Source organism: Saccostrea cucullata, unplaced genomic scaffold (genome assembly GCF_032062105.1).
Source record: "Saccostrea cucullata isolate Sc308-1 unplaced genomic scaffold, CSIRO_AGI_Scuc_v1 ctg4193, whole genome shotgun sequence".
NCBI lineage: Eukaryota > Metazoa > Mollusca > Bivalvia > Ostreida > Ostreidae > Saccostrea > Saccostrea cuccullata.
In genome coordinates this window covers 67789-82690 of record NW_026939959.1, presented here as the reverse complement: position 1 = coordinate 82690, position 14902 = coordinate 67789, and the positions used below count along the sequence as shown (strand labels likewise).

The following is a 14902-nucleotide window of genomic DNA, read 5'->3' as shown; positions in this document are numbered from 1 at the left end:
TCGTGTCGACGTAGGAATGGAAATTATCATTATTAATTGACAATACGTCGTCGATATATCTAAATGTCGAGTTGAAGGCCACAGCAAGTGTTTTTTCTTTTCACGCAAAAGATTTTGCATAAATTCTGCTTCATATGAATATAAAAATAAGTCTGCTAATAACGGAGCGCAATTTGTACTCATGGGAATTCCAATAGATTGTTGGAGTACCTGGTCTCCAAAAACCACATAGATATTGTCATTCAGAAACTCAAGCATCTTCTTGATGTCAACTTCAGAGTACCTATGTGTACAATCAGAATTTGTTTTAACAAAATAATTTTTCAAATGACCAATGACGAGGTAAGTAAACTTACGAGTTCCATTTTTGTTGAAGAAGCAGCTGTCAATGATATCAAAAAGCCTGGATTTTAATTTGTCGTGCGGAATTGTTGTGTATAAAGTTGAAAAGTCGTAAGTTTTTATGCTGTTGATTTTTGTAAAGTCTTGTGATTTCAAATTGTCCAAAAGTTCTTTAGAATTTTTAAGTATCCACATCTGATTTACACCACTTCTTGAATATATAGTTGTACAGTACTCTTGAAGTTTTTCCTTCACTACTGTCAATATATTAGTGAAAAGTAACGAAAGAGGCTTGGTTGAACATTTACTGGAACCTACAATGTATCTTTGTTTGTAGGGATTCTTATGAAGTTTCGGAATCCAATATATATAAGGTAGTTCAAATTCATTTTGGCTCTGTGGAATATTAAAAGTATTCAAAACTGACAGGTGATTTTGAAGAATTTCTTCCTTAGAAAGAGTAGTATATGTATAAGTAGGATTACCACTCGTAGAATTAAATCCAAGTTCTTCTAAAATGCAATTAATATAATGAGCCTTACAAACGAAGACAATGTTGTTACCTGCTTTGTCGGCAGGAACCAGTACGTACTGATCGTGTAATCTATCTAATTCTTTTTTCACTTCTGGTTTATTGAACACAGAAGGATAGAGGGTTTTCATTTTGCCCCTCAATCTTTTAATACGTGACTTTAACATGGATCTGATACATTTAATCCATTCTGACAAGGTGTCAATGTCTTCTTTTTCATATCTAGCCCATCGTCTGGCGTAATTTTCAACAGAATCCATAATATTTATGAAATTCTGACGCCAGTTGAAGGATCGGGGTTCCCTATATTTAGGACCTTTTAAAATAAGTGTTCTAAGGTCCTCATTACGAACTACATTTACGTCACCTGTAATAACGTGTCCAGCAGGACTATAGTTATAGGGCGAAGAAGAACATGAACACGAAAGGGGATTATTTTTCAGATAGTCGATATCCAGGCCATGTAAAGTATTTTTGTAATTGAAAAGTTTGGAAGCAATGGTCGATGTATATTTGTAGGAAATACAAGGCGTAGTCTTTAACTTGAAATATGGTGGAATATAAGACTGGACCCTTTTGTGATTAAGAATATTACTAATATTTACCGCGTCAATTCCTTTATTGGCATATTGAAGTTTAAGGAAAAGACGGATTGTTTTAGCTGCATTTTCTTCCGTGAAACGTGCGGGTTTAAAAAGCCTATGATGTGCAATATCCATAATCACAGAACCGAGCCTATATTCAGGTGTCGAGGAATCTAAATTTGGATGTTCCTTGGTCTTTTCAAGAAGACTATTTAAAAGTTTCAAAGGGACAGAGTAAAGTTTGGTTCGAATATGATTTAGACCTAACTGTTGATTTACATAAGGTAGTAATGAATCTAAAGAGACGTCGTGTATTGCAGGTTTATTGTAAGTATTCTCTTTTTAATTTCAGAATCCAATATATAAATGGTAGTTCAAAATCATTTTAGATCTTTGAGATATTAAATATATCGAAAAGTGACATATCATTTCGAAGGAATCTATGAGTATAATTTGAATAAACATAAAATTAAATCCAACTTCTTGTAAAATACAATGTAAATTATTACTAGAGGTATTGTGTGTAATGCGCACACTAAATGATACCCCCGCCTCCCATATGGTTAATGGAAAAGTCCATGTTTTGCTATGGCCGGGAAAACCAAAATATGTGTCGGACCAAAAAGTAAATAGGGAGGTGCACAATGACTATGTGTAATAAAGATTCTGTGAAAGTTTCATCTAATTTCACTCAGTGGTATAAGAGGAGTTGCGGATAAGAGACGGGTAACCCAGAGCGTAACAGACGGACGCACAGACGGACATACCGATTACTATACTCTCCCACTTTTCAAGCGGGGGATATAAATATAATAAGCCTTATACAAACAAAGGCAATATATTTCATTGTAATACTGACAAGGTCATTGTATCGACCATAGAACTTACGAAATGATGACTTAAAACGAGACTGCACATATTCTTGTTTCAATTATTTTGATAGTTTTCTTCCATGCACGCATCATATGAATTTGTTCATACAATTTATCAATATGTTTTGAATTAAAACTCAAATAAAAGATGCGGAGTTATGTTTACTTAAATACACACATACATTTATATACAAATATATTAATATCATAAATATTATAAGAAAACAACAATACATCTCTTTACACATAATTGTTGTAAAGTATTTTATGGACAGTAAATACATATATATTCTTGAATTTGTCGTAAATAGACGAAGAAGGTTTCCTGTTCATTTCAAATAATTATAATTATCAAAGAAACTACAACTTTGACATCAAATTGTTGAAACATCAGTCACACATTTATTTCGTCACTGCAAGATTTCCTTAAATCTGTGATTTGAGTTGTTCTATAGCTGCTCTATACTTCCCCATACTCAGTCTTTCTACAGCCTAAAAGTAGAAAAAATAAATGAAAACTTTTCTTAGACCATTGACGAACACTGAAATTGATAAATATAATATTTTTCCGATATATTATTTTCTCAGGTAAATGTTCTAAAAACTGTACGTTATTTAAAACATCAGTTTATACACTGTTGCACTAATTTGTTAAAATGCATTGTATAATGTACTTAATTAATATACATCCTTTCATAGGATTTATTGCATTGGGGATAAACAGTTTGAAGTCAAAAAAATGTCTTCACCTGAGTTAGGTCTAACCAGTATATTTCAAATACATCTTTTTCAAGGACCTTGGTTTCAGACACTGCATGTTTCATCTTATTTCTGTAGTCCCGGATGCGTTCAATGTCATTTATGTCATTTATATCTTCAGTCCTTGGTGTCTTTCCCCACCAAGGCGAGTCATCCCCTTGATAGTTTCTCAGCAGCTTGTACATTATCGTAACGTCGAATGACGAAGAGGTTGCAAGGCTGCCGTCACCTTTAATTCAAAGTCTTCTTTTAAAATATTTTTCACACGAAGACACTTTTCACTCATTGAAATTCATTACAGTTTTTGCAATATTACTGAAGTATGAAATCAAATGTGAGTGATATTTTACTAAATGCAAGAACAAACTACACTTTTCATATATGCAGTTTTGGAATTTGATTTTTGTGCCTTATGGTTAAGGTTTCATTTGCAATATTTTCTATTTACCTAATATCCCTACTTTGTGGTTGATTTCATAAATTTTATCAAAACTGTTTACATATTTCATTGAAGCAACATTTTCATTTGTTTTCAGTTCAGTAAGACCTTAGATAGCAAACCTGGAAAAAGAATCCTCAGCTGATCCTCCCCAAATCTGTAAGGACCCTTCTTCATATCGTCCTTGTGTGTTGTCAACACTTGTTTTAGATCTTGTGGAGGTAATTTGTTGTCGAAGTAATTTTGCAACACATCTCGGGAAATTTCTGTCAGTTTTTCAAAGTTCTCCCAGTATCGCCTTTTTGAATCCTGGGCAGATACTTCAATGTGAAAGATTATGAATTTTGTGACATTGTTTAATCTATGTAATTAAATTGGAATAATGAAAATGCTAATTGAAGTAAGAATCTCCTCAGACATAAAACTAATATGAAAAAATACTCTCAATCAATTTTATTCTTATCAGAAAGATGTGAAATTCATTTTTTGAAGCGAAGACTTACCTATACTTTCGACAACGCGATTCTCATCCATATCTTTTTCTTTTGCCTGAAATAAATGATGAACTTTAGAGTTTGGCGAAATTGATATTGATATGAATTCATACTGACCCAAAGAAATGGGTCAAGATAGCAAGTCTACGGGTATTGAAGGCATATAAGAAATACATATACTATACGAATATGCTTTACGCTGGTATGTTAAGGAAGCACCAAGATCAGAAATTTGAAAATTTACATTTCTCAAAGCCCGTAATTCTTATTCATAAAAAATATGATCTACTGAAAAGACACCAGAGCGTAAGGACTCGCTTCAGCATGCCGAAATATTATGACGTCTTTATATAAAAATATGCCCAAATAAAAACGTGAAAAAAAACTGACACTACATAACACTATAAGTTATTATATCGAAAATTGGCAAAGATCAAAAGATCTGCATGAAACCTCAACATATCCTTAATCAAACTTAATTATTATATGTACCTTTTTCCAAAATCCTAATGTCCATGGAACATCTATGTCATGTCTCTTCCCTATCGGACAGTTGCATTGAATCACGGAGTCCTTTATTTCATGTACGTTATTTTCTGGAATGAATGTCGTATCACCTTTACTGCAGAAAATATTAAGGCATTTATAGCCCTTTAGAAAAGTTTTCTTCTCATCAAATGTTTTCGTCAATTCTGTAAAGGCAATTTCAATGGCTCTTCCAATTTCACAGGAAACTTCTGGATGCAGATTATTGCTTCGCAAGACTTGCACTTGGATGTCATTGTCAGAAATGCCAACAACAACAGTATGATTTTGGGTTTCAAATATTGCAGCTGTGTGATACAAACATTGGCTTCCCTTTTTATCTGATGGTACATCCCACTTAAGAAAACTCATGCAATATGCAATAAGCCTGTAATACACAAACATCGCAAAAGACGTGAATCGAAAACACAAAACAGATGATTTTTCTAGTTTCTTTTCAAAGACGTCGTGTGTGAAACACTTTTTATTCATACAGGGCACATACCAAGAGATATCGTCTTCTGTTCTGTCAATTCTGACTAACATTCGTAGTCTTTCCATATATGACATAAGTTCTGTCTTATATTGGACATATGTTGGTTCTTCTTTCCATAGAGCATCGACAAGTGAATTAGGCAGGTTTCCTGTGACATTGAAATTGTTCCATTCTTTGATGTATCTTCGTTTGCAGTCCCTGTTGATGTGTTCCTTGTCGGCAATAAGTTTACTGAACGCATTAGAAAACCATTGTATCCCTAGAATTGCATGTGATCTCAGTTCATCTTCCTTAAAAAAGAGTAACAATCCATGCCCATGAAAAAAAGATAGGAAATCGAAAATTTCTTCCTGATTCTTCAATTGATATTCTTCTGGAAGTTTCTTATTCTCTTTGTTAATGTCACCGATTGACAAGATTGGCTTTTCTGTGTTTTTCAAGAGATGTTCAAGAAGAGCCCATGCCGAGGGAACTTCTATCTTTGTGTCCATAAGTTTCGATACAACCTCAACGATTGCATTTTTAAGACTCTGCAGTGACAAATTTCCTTGTTCATTCATCTTTTTGAGTCCTAATGTAAATTCCTTATCACCAATGCATTTTTGGAGCCAAGTTTTGTCGTTCTCTGAGACTAACGCCCAAAGACTCTCCCAAAAACAATCCTGTTTCTACAATAAAATTTACATGGAGTTAAGATAATAATATTGATAAACATCATATCTTTGTTAGTTACATCTTTTAACTTCTGCATGTTATATTTAGATAACTATATTCTAGAACGATTCGAGGAAAATCTTAATTGCATTTTTTAAAATCAATAATATGTTCAATGCATTATGGAACAATTCTTTTTGATATATCAAAGACCAGATTATGTACTAGACAAGAATGGAAAGCAGTTAAATCAATAGAACACCTAGTTCCGGGAAATGTCACTACGTATATTTACGTCCTAAGTTTAACGCAGCGTGCCGTATTCACTCAAGAAGCAAATGGTCTACCACTAGGATACCGTGTATATCGACAGAGGTAGAAAGTTATCTTGACTTAAGAATATAGTAGCTTACTTTGACCTGTATTTTTTTTCAAAATTGCCTAATTTTGCCCCTTAAGTTTTCATATTACCGGGTATTTTAATAAATGAGGTTTACATTTCTCTGAATGTGTAAACAAGTTACTTCCGAAACTTATAAAGGACTTTATTCGGTAATAACCAATATTTGCCCCACCCCCCCAAATCAAACTTTGATGGAGATATATTTAATTATGTTCTTAAACAGGGGATTATATGCTGACTTCGAAGCACTGAATATTTTTATAAGTAATGACGTCATATGTTCGTAATTACGTCACAAACATTAGGTTAATTTAAGTTTTTATGAATTTTACTGAAAAATGTATATATTTCGTCAATGTTTTGAGTAAAAATCACCGAGTGCATGTGTGGTCAGGATCAATATTTTGATATAATGTGTAGAATGATAATATCAATGAAATATGTTTGACACTATAATATTTTCTGTTAATTTATATTTCTCATACAAGTTATTGAATTCAGCACATTTCAGGAAGTTTTCAAAATTTGACTTTTGTGGGGGCAAATATATGCAATATACCGCAAATAGTTCTTTATCATATATGACTTAAGTTATGCAAGAGATTAGCAGTTTGGTCACCTTGCAGCACTTAAGTCTAATGGCACCCTTAGGAAAAATTGGAGTTTCGCTAAGTCAATGAAGAATGAAGAGTGGAATTGATAAAAAAAGATAAAAATTGTTTTAGAATTAATAAATTTAAGTTTTAAAATTCTAAGGCAATAGAGTGTTTATCGTATTAACATATCATTCGGACAAAAGTTATTCAAACTTGCATTTCTTTGTCCAACAAAACAAAATTAAACACAGTATTAAAGATACAGGTCTTGTTATTTCAAATATAATATAATTAAGATAATTTAGTGCAAACAGCCACATACCATTTGAATGTAGTACAATACCTTTTCTTTTTTGCCTTCTGCATGCGTAGCCACAGCAAAAACCTGAGCAGAAGTTCCGCCAAAGGATTTTATGGAGTCGAGCCAGAAATGTAAATAATCTAGCAATGAAATAAAATCATTTATATTGTCAACTGTATGTTAACAGATGGTGTTAAATTGTTTCATCATCAGACAAGCTAATTTAATACAAGAGGCCCATGGGCCACATCGCTCACCTGAGAAGCTTTGGCCATTCTGTACTTTACTAGATTTACCCCTTGTAATACATATTGTGACACCACCCTACCCCACTGATCATAATTTAGACAATTTGAAATCTACACTACCCCAGGATGCTTCCATATACGTTTCTGCTTTTCTGGCCCAGTTGCTATTCAAAAGAAGATTTTCAAAGATTTTTCCTATATTTATCTATGTAAAACTTTAATTCCCCATTGTGTCCCCGCCCAATCCCCAGGGGTCATGATTTGAACAATTGAGAATCTACACTACCCCAGGATGCTTCCATATAAGTTTCAGCTTTTCTGGCACAGTGGTTCTTGAGAAGAAGATTTTCAAAGATGTTTCCTATATATTTCTATGTAAAACTTTGATTCCCCATTGCGGCCCCGCCCAACCCCCGGGGGTCATGATTTGAACAATTAAGAATCTACACTATGCCAGGATGCTTCAATATATTTTCAGCTTTTCTGGCACAGTGGGTCTCGAGAAGAAGATTTTCAAAGATTTTTCCTATATGTAAAACTTTGATTCCCCATTGTGGCCCCGCCCAATCCCCGGGGGTCATGATTTGAACAATTTAGAATCTACACTATCCCAGGATGCTTCCACATAAGTTTCAGCTTTTTCTGGCACAATGGTTCTTGAGAAGAAGATTTTCAAAGATTTTTCCTATATATTTCTATGTAAAACTTTGATTCCCCATTATGGCCCCGCCTACTCCCCGGGAGTCATGATTTGAACAATTTAGAATCTACACTACCCCAGGATGCTTCCATATAAGTTTCAGCTTTTCAGGCACAGTGGTTCTTGAGAAGAAGATTTTCAAAGATGTTTCCTATATATTTCTATGTAAAACTTTGATTCCCCATTGTGGCCCCGCCCAATCCCCGGGTGTCATGATTTGAACAATTTAGAATCTACACTACCCCAGGATGCTTCAATTTAGGTTTCAGCTTTACAGGCACAGTGGTTCTTGAGAAGAAGATTTTCAAAGATGTTTCCTATATATTTCTTTGTAAAACTTTGATTCCCCATTGTGGCCCCGCCAAATCCCCGGGGGTCATGATTTGAACAATTTAGAATCTACACTATCCCAGGATGCTTCCACATAAGTTTCAGCTTTTCTGGTCCAGTGGTTCTTGAGGAGAAGATTTTCAAAAATTTTTCCTATATATTTCTATGTAAAACTTTGATTCCCCATTGTGGCCCCGCCCAATCCCCGGGGGTCATGATTTGTACAATTTAGAATTCACACTACCCCAGGATGCTTCAACATAAGTTTCAGCTTTTCTGGCCCAGTGATTCTTGAGAAGAAGATTTTTTAATGACCCCACCCTATTTTTGTCTTTTCTTGATTATCTCCCCTTGCGAGAGGATATGTCCCTTCAATTTAAATACCCCTTCACCCAAGGATGCTTTGTACCAAGTTTCGTCAAAATTGGCCCAGTGGTTCTTGAGAAGAAGTCGAAAATGTGAAAAGTTTACGGACGGACAGACGGACGGACGGACGGACGGACGACGGACACAATGTGATCAGAAAAGCTCACTGAGCTAAAAACGATTCAAAAGCAGAGCAAATACGGACCTCTAAACATCAGAGGTGGGGTCAGGTGTCATTGAGTAGTGAGCACACTTGCCGTATTTCATTAGTATCACAACTACTTTTCATGTGTGAGAATTAACAGAAAAAAATGTCGACACTTCAGTGTCCTTTTATTCCTGACAACTTTTATGAAAACTGTATGACAAAAATTTGCTTAATCATGGTGCCCAAACGGAAAAGATTTTTAACAAACTACTATTAAACCATCAACAAACTACCAACAAATTATATTTTTGTGGTTTGTTAGAGTAGATTGATAGTATAGCATTTAATGAAACACAAACAAACCACTGTTTCTTAAATTAGCTGCAGTGGTTTGTTAGTCTTTCATTTCTGCTGATTGTGATTTCTTTATAGTTTGTTAGACTTGGTATCTTGCAACAGTGTTTTATTAGTAAAGCATTTGCATCTAACCACATGGGAAATTACTTTACAGACATGTTTAGGGTTGAATTATCTAAAATTGTTGAAGTTTCCAAGAACAGCTTAATCATTACATCCGGTGTTAGCTATTTGCGCCAATTTTCAAACCACCATGCAAGCAGGTCAGAAACAAAGGAAATGGTGAAGGCCCACTGAAGGGACATTCAAATTGTTAGTATCATTCTATAAGATTCCTGACTGGAAAAGGCAGCAATTAACATTATTAAAAGATGGATCTGGATACAGAAGAGGTATTTAATGCATGTCATGAAGTTCCTTTATTAATTACCTAAAATAAGGCTGGACTACAGTAATTATAGAACCTTCTGTGGATGTGGATGTGTATGGTTTTTACTGGCTTTGGGTTTTTATTCATTTTCAGATTGACCTATAATTCCTATATTAGTTTAGATCAGTTATGCATTGGATTATTGGAAGTATACTTGAAAATAAGACAAAAAAGATGTCCTTCAAAGTTGCAATAAGGCTAGAAAAAGGAAATGTTGCAATATTTTCCATGCCAGATGAAGCAGGGAATATTTATATGTCAGCTTGAAGAACATTTGTTGGTGAAAAACACTATGAAGATGTACACAACATGAAGGAACTATGTAATAAGTACATGGACATTGACTTGAAATTGCATATCTCCTAAGCATAAGTGAACATGTTGGAATGTTGCACTTGCATTGGCTAAACTTGTGAATCCTGGAATTTAAAATACTTGGAAACAGGACTTGTTGAATATTTCAAATAGGATTGTTTTAGGTGTTTTCAAAGACTTGTGGATTTGTAAAGAAAAATATGGAAATAACGAACAGTATTCAATCTCAACGTCCATTAAACAAATATACAAAATAAGTGCAGAGCAAACACGGACCTCCAAAACATCAGAGGTAGTATCAGGTGCCATGGAGGAGTGAGCATCCCCTGCCGACCGGTCACACCCGCCGTGTGCTCGTTGTCATAATCAGGATATAACGGAAAAAATCCGTGGTCAATTCAGTGTATAAATGGTGGACTAACAATTGGTATGAAAAACGTCAGTCAGCATTTCATTCAATGATAATTTGTATTTGCTGACAAGGTCATTGTATCGACCATAGAATTTACGAAATGATGACTTTAAACGAGACTGTTGTTTCATCAACTTGCTTGTCAATAATTTACCTCGTTTAAGAAATTGTTCATACGTAGAGCATGCTCTTGCATATCAAATCAACTGAGATATAAAAACTCCGTATGCAGGTGATGAAGGTTTATTGCTGCATAAGTAAGGGAAGTTGACGATAGAAAAAATAAAATCATCACGTTTATTATATAGCTTGGTTGTTAGATTACCATTAGTGTCTTTTTCAAGTAAAATATCCAAGTATGAAGCAGAAGTCTCGGACTCTGTGGTATCTTTTATCTCAAGCTCAACAGGATATATCGTGTCGACGTATGAATAGAAATTATCATTATTAAATGACAATACGTCGTCGATATATCTAAATGTCGAGTTGAAGGCCACAGCAAGTGTTTTCTTCTTTTCAAGGAAAATTCAAATCTAGTGTTTTGCTGATGGATTTGTTACCAGTGATTTGTTAGTAGTTTGTTGGAGTGGTTTGATAGTAGTTTGTTAGAGTGGTTTGATAGTAGTTTGTTAAGAGTGGTTTGATAGTAGTTTGTTAAGAGTGGTTTGATAGTAGTTTGTTAGAGTATAGTTTGATAGCTCATTTGCATGTGATTTGCTATACTATTAAACTGTTTTCAAACCATAGTGGTTTGTTAGTAATTTATTATAGTAGTTTTTTGCCCTTTTTCCGTATGTGTGGTTGTCATGAGCAACGAAGCTAAAAAGGCAGGGTACGTATTTTCTAAATGATCAAAACTCGCACTGAAACAGCAGATTCAATTGTCACTGACATTCGACAAATGCTTTGCACAACGTGTATGCCGTTGTATCTCTGTTTCTTCGTGTGAATAAAATGAGATCTTTGGGCATAATATTATGGTCTCTTTATTTGATAAAAAAATTGTGCATTTTGAATCCCTATATTTTGATCATAAAACACACCTAGCCTTGTTGTTAACGCGGTATGATGATTTTTCTTGTGTGTTAATGGACAGAAATCAAATTTCAACGAAGTTATCTTCGATAGCAGAGTTCCATTAAAAAAAGTTATTGAAACTTTACGAAATCATGTTCAAAGCCCCTAATATATTCCATATTGTTTAACTCAAAAGAAACAATTCATAATTGAAGTGAAACATATCTGTGAACTTATTTTATACCTTTGTAGGACCATGTAGTGAAGATAGATCTCCCTTGGTGCTTATCTGTTTTACTGTTAATAACTTTATGGAAAGCTTTAGTCATATCCAACACCAGGACGTAGAATGCTTCAGATCTCATGTAGATCTGATGACATGCATAGTAAGCAAATTGTCCAGCAAAATCAATAATGCTGACACTTGTTTCATTTTCCCTAGCATCCAAAATTTCTTTCATCAAGTCACGTGTCAATCGCTTATCATTTGCATCATTTTCCTCTTTATCCAATGACAAATTTTGCAAAGTCAATACATTTTCGTCAAATTCATTTCCAGCCAACGTTTCGTTTTGAATATGTTGCAAACTGGCACTGTTTTCAAATTTTTCGGACGCATGTAATAAGCCAGCTTCAACATTCTGTTTGTTCTTTTTAAGTGCGGAAATTGGAACTCTTATCAGTCGTTTCTTCAGAAAGTCATCTTTAGTTGCTACAAAAAAAAATTTGAAAATATAACGTAAATTAGAAAGCAACCTTGATCAAAAATTGGAAATATGCGCCTTTTAGAAAATAAAAATATTTATAATTTTATGCTAAAGTGGCAATATTTTAGCCGCATTTTGCCTTTTTGACAATTGTCAACTTCGTGTTATGGAACACTACGAACAAACAAAAAATGGAACGTAAAAGATCCAAGGCCTCTGGCGATGTGTCCTAAAGACCAACCTTTCGTTGTACATATGAAAGGCTAGATAAATACGGTGGCTGAACCAGAAATCTTAAAAAGGTGAGCCCGACCGGTATAGGGCCGGGGTAGGGAACCACATCCACACAAAAAATTATTTATTAAATTTCATGTATATTTCAGATTACAAAACGGGGTCCTGGACCCACTCCAAATCCGCCAGTGAGATAGATGAATATTAAACATATTTTACCAATTAAACCTTCATTTTTCACCAAAAATATGTGCTCATAGACATGAAGTCCCCTGGTAGATTTTATTTCCTTAATTTCGTCAAGACTTTTCCCCATCAGTCTGTACAGAAGTGTGGTCTTCCCTGCTCCTCCACAACCAACCACGATCCCACGTGCATGACGAACTGTGGTTTTCCCCTTTTTCATGTATGCCATAAATCTTTGAATTGGGATTGTTTTAGCAACTAAAAATACAATTTATTAATGTAACAATTACAATTAAAGAATTTCAAAAAGTATAAAGTCTATGTAAAGTTTTTTCTATAAAAAGGGCACTGTAAAGGGACATTTTTATAGTTATTTGGTTTCTACTTTTATGAAAATAAAGTCAAAATACCGTTTTTATAATACTAATATTCAGTTGAAATATGTACATGTAACGCATAATTGTGTTTTTACTGTTTAAAATTACTGTGATTTAATATAACATACATAAATTCTCTTTATTTCGTTTTCCTTGTGATAAAACTACTCACCTAATTCAGCCTCATTATTAGCATCTACCACTCCTACAATGTACATTAAAAATAATGTTTAAAAAGATAGAAATAAATGCATTGAATAAAAACAATGCATTCTAAATATCAAACTTGATCAATAAACTTGATTGACTTTGAATGGGAATGTCCTAAATAACAAATACCAAAAATAAATGGATATCATCGCATGTTTTCGAGCATTTTCACCCTTAAAAATCTGTAAACAATTTTGTATTCATTTTCAAATCATTACGAAATATTTCAAATTTCCAAAATTCGATAAATAGTATTTCATTATTTTGAAAAAAAAAATAGTTTTGCTTGTATAAAACAGACAAAATTAGCCCTAAACACTGCGCCGCTGAATCGATTTAAATTATAGATTAAAAAAAATAATCAATTGAAAATCTATTAATATTCTTGATAATTATAATTTAATCATGAAAGATTTTGCATTGATAAATTATAAAACAGATGGGAGGATTAAAATGTTACATTATGTTGATGATGCAAGCAATTCAAAAGCAAACCCGAGCTCAGGTTGAACAACAGCTTTTCTTTTAATTATACAAAAAAAGTAGGTATTGTTCACAAGCTTTGACACGATGAATGTTCAAAACCAAAATCATTCTATACTTAAATGGAAACCAAAAAAATATCCTTACCCATATGATATAATGCTTCGTGGATTTCTGCTGTTATGTCGTGCTTTCCCCGAGCATCAATGCATGTGTAGGGCTTCAAAGCTGGTGGCAAATCATTAGTGTTTAAGCTATATAATATCAAAGGTAATATTCTCAATGACATTTCAAGAGCTATTTGAACCTCCGTGATACACCAAGAGCTTCTCAGGAAGTTTGGACTTAAGATAAATAGTACCGTATCACTTCTTTCCATGAAATTTCGGATATTATCAATAGTGGGTGTACCGGGAATAAAATCACGGTCAGAAAACACGCATTTCAAAAAAAATCTGCTTTCAAGTTCCTTACAAATTTTGACGGCTTGATGCCTATCATCGGAGGAGTAAGCGATAAACGTATGATATGATTTATCAGGAGGAAGACCAGAATGAGAGAGGTCCTCAGTGTCGATGTTTTCTTGGACATTGTCTGTTTCTGTCTTTGGATTACGTTCATACAAACTATGTGACTTGGAGTCTTTTTCCATTTCACTTGTTGGAAAATCATCAATTTCAGCAACGATATCTAATAAAAGCAAATAAATAAGAATTAGTTAAAAATGAAGGCACATTTTGCTTGCATTTTTTCTTTTTATAAAAAGTGTTTTGCTGATTTCTTAAATAATACTTTATATAATCATGTTATGGAATCCGGATAGGGCCACGCAGTTCACTATCGCATCATCGCACCATCAAGGTTTGAGTCGATGGTGCGATGACGCGATAATGCGATGACGATGGAGCGATGAAGCGATAACGATGAAGCGATGGTGCGATAACGCGATGACGATGACGCGATGGCGCGATACTGCGATAACGATGAAGCGATGGTGCGATGGAGCGATAAAGCGATGACGCGATGGCACGATAGCGATGATGCGATGGCGCGACAGTGGTGATGCGATGCTATATCGTGCCATCGTTATTGCTTTATCGCGCTATCGACATCGTGTCATCGCACCATCGCTCTATCGACTATATAGATAGGATGGCATATTCAGCAGGTACTTAATTCGAGCAAAGATTTGATTGCCCAGTGATAATTAACTGACTTTAATTTTGTATTTGGTAATCATATTTTAAATAACAAACACGTAGTACCAAGAGGAGAAGGAAGGAAGACTTTTGTTTTGTATTTATTTTGTATTTTAGAATTGTATACTAGTATATAGGTCCCTGATTTCACGATGCAAGAAATAAATTTAAATTTCGTATGAGCAT

General features: G+C 34.2%; 2 protein-coding genes across 4 annotated transcripts; both read right to left on the bottom strand.

Moving 5' to 3' along the window:
* Positions 1-1832: 1832 nt before the first annotated feature.
* Positions 1833-12724, bottom strand: LOC134254339 (uncharacterized). 3 transcript variants are annotated; one of them, XM_062736860.1, is made up of 8 exons: positions 12481-12724; positions 11565-12032; positions 7040-7137; positions 4515-5711; positions 4032-4077; positions 3651-3848; positions 3080-3318; positions 1833-2822 (listed from the first exon to the last, which is right to left on the bottom strand). In XM_062736860.1, exons 1-8 carry the CDS (start codon positions 12674-12676, stop codon positions 2757-2759), a joined length of 2508 nt encoding a protein of 835 aa, XP_062592844.1. In that variant the 5' UTR covers positions 12677-12724; the 3' UTR covers positions 1833-2756. The 3 variants fall into 3 exon arrangements, with proteins under 3 accessions (XP_062592844.1, XP_062592846.1, XP_062592845.1); XM_062736862.1 differs by having other exon boundaries at positions 3128-3318; XM_062736861.1 differs by having other exon boundaries at positions 4515-5705.
* Positions 12725-12988: 264 nt separating this feature from the next.
* Positions 12989-14203, bottom strand: LOC134254342 (stimulator of interferon genes protein-like). The gene is made up of 2 exons (XM_062736866.1): positions 13665-14203; positions 12989-13029 (listed from the first exon to the last, which is right to left on the bottom strand). The coding sequence occupies exons 1-2, from the start codon at positions 14167-14169 to the stop codon at positions 12989-12991; spliced, it is 546 nt and encodes a 181-aa protein (XP_062592850.1). The 5' UTR covers positions 14170-14203.
* Positions 14204-14902: the final 699 nt, after the last annotated feature.